At 36.9% G+C, this 5,992-nt stretch overlaps 1 protein-coding gene across 1 annotated transcript; it reads right to left on the bottom strand.

Moving 5' to 3' along the window:
* Positions 1-4,890: 4,890 nt before the first annotated feature.
* On the bottom strand, positions 4,891-5,766 carry LOC145665959 (protein CFDP2-like). Its single transcript, XM_081733063.1, has one exon. It carries the CDS (start codon positions 5,764-5,766, stop codon positions 4,891-4,893), a length of 876 nt encoding a protein of 291 aa, XP_081589189.1.
* Positions 5,767-5,992: the final 226 nt, after the last annotated feature.

The following is a 5,992-nucleotide window of genomic DNA, read 5'->3' as shown; positions in this document are numbered from 1 at the left end:
GCTGACAGCATTTCAGAAGCAAGCACGGCATGATCTTTCCCAACAGATTACGATGCTGTTAGAAGAGGATGAAGAGGTCTTTTTTGGGCGTCTGGTAACTATGGATGAAACTTGGATATATCAGTATGATCCGGAGACAATAATGAATTTGTCTGGCATTATTACCCTTCAAATGCAGAACCTTTATCACACTGCGAGCCTCAATTTTATCCATCTTGCACTTTGGTTAATTTTCACATACCTATAAAATATAAACAATCATTAGGACCTAATTTTCTTCACATGATGGACTTAAGAACCAAGCATAACACTGACAAAATTTCATCATCATTTTTAGATGACTTCCTGGTGATAATGAACAATTTACGATACCCCCTCGTACAAGAGGGAAGTTGCATCGGCAGTGGCGGGGAAACATGCTTTTCCTCCTATGTCTCCTTGATTTTGAAGTGTTTAATGGTGTTTTGCTTCGATAACTTTAAAATATGTCACAAATATTACACGAAAATTTCAACGAATGTCCCATTGCATAACAATATATCGAAATATGAAATGAAATCTTTAAGTTTTACGTCCCACGGTTATGCCGGTTAGGCTAAAGGAGACGGTGATGATGAGTGATGGGTGAAATGGTGGAATGAAGAAAGTGGGAGGAATCGGGAGAACCCCGAGAAAACCCACGCACACGGTAACAATATATCGAGTATACGTCTTACATACATAATTATTTAACTTAATTTTAAATGCTTAACACAAAGAATTCAAGCTATTTAAGAAGTAAAACGCCAGCTTTAGTGGAGAACTATTCATGTTACCAACACGACTCAATCTATTTGTTCAATTGAATTTGTCAATTGATTTTGTAAAAATCATTCAGTTACATACTCATTTCTGGTGGGCAACATGGAAACTTTAGAAATTTTCTCTCCTTTGGAAGAGCTGTTTTATACTTTGATAAGGTCTCTTCTTAATAACTTCATCTAGATATTCTATCTTTGGTTTTCCTCTTCCAAGTTTTCCTTTTGCCTTTCCCTCTATCAACACAGTGGTCCAATCGGAGTGCTGAATAAGATGGCGAAGCATGCTGTTCCTTCCTTTTCCTATTATCTTCATCATCTGTCGTCCTTAATGAAGACGACCTTTAGTACGTCTTCGTTCCTTCTTTTAGTACGTCTTCGTTCCTTCCTTTAGTACGTCTTCGTTCCTTTTCCTTTCGGTCCATGATCTGCGCAGCATTCTGCGCCAATACCACATTTCAAATGCTTCCAGCTTGGAGATTTCAGCTTTTCTCAATGTCCACGCTCCATACTAGTGTCTTAATAATCGTTTACGAACGTCCAACTACACACTTCTTGATGTTAGTAGTTCTCTTTTTCTATTGAATACTTGTTTAGCCTGCGCTATTCAGGAACTTACGTCTTTTTCACTTCTTCCGTCCGAGGTTATTAGACTTCCTAAATAGGGAAACGTCTTAACGTTTTCGATTTTCTTTCCCTCTAACCATACGTTTGCCCCTTCCTGTCATTTTGTGCACTTTACCACTTTGGTTTTCTTATTTACCTTCATTTGTCATGCTTTTTCTAGCATATCTATTTATTTATAAACAGTGTAAATTAAGACAGATAAAACAAGAACTAAGTATTTATTATATTTTGTATTTATTATATTTTCAATTTGTAAAATATTGATACGATAATACGTGGGCTGATCAACAAAGACTGAGACTGATTATTGTATCGCAGCTTCCTTTGTTGCCGAATGCCGGTACGTTTGATAGTTGAAAGAGTTGTGTTTCATGTATACTCTCACTAGGTGGCGGCATTGTCGTATCGGTAGGTTGAGAGTAATCCGCTGTGTTTCAGACACTGCTTCGATTTCGCCTCACAACGTGCTGTGTATATGAGTACAATGGAGGTTACACGAGAAGAACAGTATGGAGTAATAAAGTTTTGTTTTCGTTTGAAACATACAGCTTCTGAAACATACGAAACGCTCAAGCAAGCTTACGGCGAAAGTGTATTACCTCAAGCAACAGTGTTTCGTGGTTCAAAGAATTCAAAGAAGGACGAGTTTCATGCGTTAAGCAAGATAGACCTGGTGTTTCGACCTCTGCTGTAACAGAAAGAAACATAAATACTGCTGCTGTGATCGTCCGTGAGGATCGAAGGATAACATTACGTAAACTAAGTGAAGTGTTTGGGATTTCATACGGCAGTATTTTTTTGAATAATGCGAGATCATCTCCATACTATGTCCCGTGTTTGTGTCCGTTGGGTACCATGACTGTTGATTTCGGAACAAGCTTGTTTGAGCTTTCCGTTTGTTTCAGAAACTGTATGGTTCAAACGAAAACAAAACTTTATTGCTCCATACTGTTCTTCTCGTGTAACCTCCATTGTACGCACATACACAGTGCATTGTGAGGTAAAATGGAATCTGTCTAAAACACAGCGGATTACTCCCAAACCTATCGATACGACAATGCCGCCACCTAGTGAGAGTATACATGAAACACAACTCTTTCAACTGTTAAACGCGCCGGCATTCGGCAACAAAGGAAGCTGCGGTACAATAACCAGTCTCAGTCTTTCTGGATCAGTCCTCGTATTTTCATGATTCATTAAAGTTCAAGCATTCACTCGATTTTGGTATTTTCTAAACTAACTTTACTTACTTACTTAAGCCGTCCTCTTCTACCTTCCAGTGTAGAGGGGTTTCCAGAGAGCTTTCCAATCGTCTCTGTTTCGTGCTGTTGTCTGCACCGTCTTCCATGGAACCTTCTTGTTCTTTGCGATTTCTCAAATATCTTCCAGCCATGTTTTTCTCGGTTTTCCTTTTGGTTTCTTTCCTATAACTTTTGCCTCGTATACTTGTTTCACTATTCTCTTTTCATCCATTCTTGATAAATGACCAAACCATCTCAACTTTGTCTTCTGTATTTCATCTTCCAATGGAGCTATTTTAAGCATTTCTCTTATTTTTACATTCCTAATCTTGTCTCTTCTGGTTTTACTCTCTATTTTTCGCAGAAATCTTATTTCCGTTGCTTGTAGTTTCTTTTGTTGGTTTGTACTCAAGGTCCGAGACTCACAAGAATACGTTAATATTGGCTTATATATCGTTTTGAATACTGTTGTTTTTGTTCTTTTTGTTACTTCCTTTCTCTTCAGGAGCTGTGTCTTTAACCTATTAAAACATCTTCCTGCAGCTGCTACTCTGTTAGAGACTTCTGTGTCTAGTTTTCCTTCTTTGTTAGTCCAGGTTCCTAGGTATTTGAAGTTATCCACTTGTTCTATTGTTTCATTTCTGATTTTGATGTGGTGCTTTTTGTCTTCTTTAGAAATTATCATCGATTTTGTTTTGCCTATGTTTATTTTTAAATTTTTCTTTTTCAAATGCTCTTCCCACAACTTTAAGTTAAAATTCAAATTTTCTTCTGATTTGGCTATTAGGACTACATCATCTGCAAATGCTAATTCTGCGGTATTTATTGGTTTCATTTTCCAGAAACCTACTTCATACCATTTGTTGTTCTTGCGGCATTCCTTCATAACGTCATCTAGTACAAGGTTGAACAAAATAGGGCTGAGTACACAGCCTTGTCTTACTCCTGATGTAGTGTAGAATGCTTTTGATGTTTCATTACATGTCCTTACGTAGTTCCTTGTTTCTCTATAATAACTCTGGATTACATTTGCTAACTTACTATTTACATTCCTGTTTTTGAGGCTTTTCCATATTTCTTCTCTTCTGACGGTATCAAATGCTTTCGTTAGATCTATGAAGCAAAGATGTATTTCTTTATTTTGATTTATTCCTTTTTCGATGATTTGTCTCAGTGAAAATATTTGATCTTGTGTGCTTCTGTTTGGTCTAAATCCACTTTGAGAATCTTCCAATTGCGGTTCGATTGTCTTCCTTAATTTTTCATCAAGAATCCTTGCGAAGATTTTAGCTACTGTACTCAGAAGAGAAATCCCTCTATAGTTATTGCAGTCTTTGTTGTCACCTTTCTTGTAAATGGGTACTATCACTGCGATTTCCCGATCACTGGGTACTTGTTCCTTCTTCCAAATCAAGTTAAATAACTTTACCAGCATTTTTCTTCCAAACGTACCTAGATGCTTTACCATTTCTGGAGCAATCCCATCATGTCCTGATGCTCTTCCGGCTTTCATTTTCTTTATTGCCCTTTCCAATTCTTCCTTTTGGATGTTATTTTCCGTTTCTTCTGCTTTGTGTCTGTCGTTTTCTTGTGATTGTTTTTCGGTTCCTCTATGCGCATATTTCCTTAACTTTTGCCTTATATTTTCGACTCTCCTATTTCTCTCTTGTATTTCTTCTTCCTTCTCTTTCAGTATTTCTTCGAAGTATTCTCCCCATCTTTTTATTATCTCATCTTCCTTAACTAATACTTTCCCTCCTTTATCATATATTCTTTTAATTATTGGCTCTTTTTGTTCTTTTCTCATTGATTTTAGTGTGCCATAGATTAACTTTACGTTTCCTTGATAAGTCTCCTGTAACCTTTTCCCGAAGTCTTCCCAAGCTTCCTTTTTACTTTTTATTACTAGATCCTTAAGCTTTTTTCTCTGTTCTATCTCTCATAGTCGTTATCCGTTTTCGTTGATAGACAGTTTTTCCATCTTTTCTTCTTCTCTCTGACTTCCTTTTGAATTTCATCATTCCACAATGCTGTTCTTTTATTTTGCGATCCCCTAATTTTGGATTTTCCACATACCTGCACTGCCTTCTTTATGATTGTTGTTTTAAATTGCTCCCAAAGTTCTTCTACGTCCTCTATTTCTTCTTGTAGTAACCTTTCGAATACTTCTTCTGTTTCTTGTGTGTATGCTCTTCTTGAGTCTTCTTCTGGCAATTTCTTAATCTTTATTTTCTCTGTAACTTTCCTTTTTCTAATGATGGTTTTCTTGTTTCTTCTCTAGTAACTATTAATTCCATTGCTAAAAGATAATGATCGTTCCCTATTTCTGGTCTTCTCATAACTCTTACATCCTTGATTTCTTTCCAGTTTTCTCTAGGCACTAATATGTAATCTATTATAGGCTTCTCTTTCTTTGATGGTTCTTCTCTTGTATACAGATGGATATTCTTGTGTTTAAATTTTGTATTGGTTATTACGAGATTGTTTTCGACGCGAAACTCGAGGATTCTTGTTCCGTTGTCGTTTTGTATTGTTTCGCCATATTGCCCTAGTAGCCCATTATAGTTCTTATAGTTTCTCCCAACTCTTCCATTGAAATCTCCAATTACTATTGTTGATAGGTTGCTGTTGTATATTGTTTGTTGTAATGTGTCCCAAAATACATCTTTCTGTTCTACTGGAGCATCTTCTCTTGGTCCGTACCCTATAACTATTTTTTCTCGTCTATCTTCTTCCTGACCTAATATGATTGTGAGTGTCATTATGTTTTCGTTCACAAACTCCCAGTCTTGTATTCTGTTTATAATGTCCTGTTGTACTATACAACCTACTCCTCTTCTTGCTCTTTCGAATTTTGATACTCCTGAGTAAAACAAAGTATACCCATTCCCTACGTTTTCTATACCTTGTCCTTTCTTTTTGGTTTCGGTTATTCCTATAATTTTCATATTTAGCTCCTTTGCTTCTGCTGTTAGTTCTTGTTCTTTTCCTGTTAATCCTCGAACATTCCAGGTTCCAATTCTCATATATCCTAATCCTCGCCTTGTTGTTTTCAGATCATTCAAACCGGCTCTCTGTTTCTTTTGATGGTTGACGGACATACGAGTTATCAGCCCGTAGTATTCTATCGTGATGAAGGGGTTGCCTTCTTTAGGTGCTCACGCTCACCTTTGTCTGCCTGTTGGTCTGCAGACTTCTTGTTTTACAGGGAATTAATGTCTAACCCTCCTCCTTTCTCATCCGGGCTTGGGACCGGCAATGGCGGAGTTTTTCTAAACTAAATGAGTAATTTATTCGACATTAACCTACTATTTATGATTAATGTAG

The sequence above is a fragment of the Thermobia domestica genome, chromosome 12, assembly GCF_964235325.1.
Source record: "Thermobia domestica chromosome 12, izTheDome1.hap1.1, whole genome shotgun sequence".
Classification (NCBI taxonomy): domain Eukaryota; kingdom Metazoa; phylum Arthropoda; class Insecta; order Zygentoma; family Lepismatidae; genus Thermobia; species Thermobia domestica.
This window is presented reverse-complemented; position numbering and strand designations above follow the sequence as displayed.

Excerpts from the sequence above, each read along its gene's own strand:
- LOC145665959 (XM_081733063.1), bottom strand. The coding sequence starts at position 5,766 with ATGTCCGTCAACCATCAAAAGAAACAGAGAGCCGGTTTGAATGATCTG.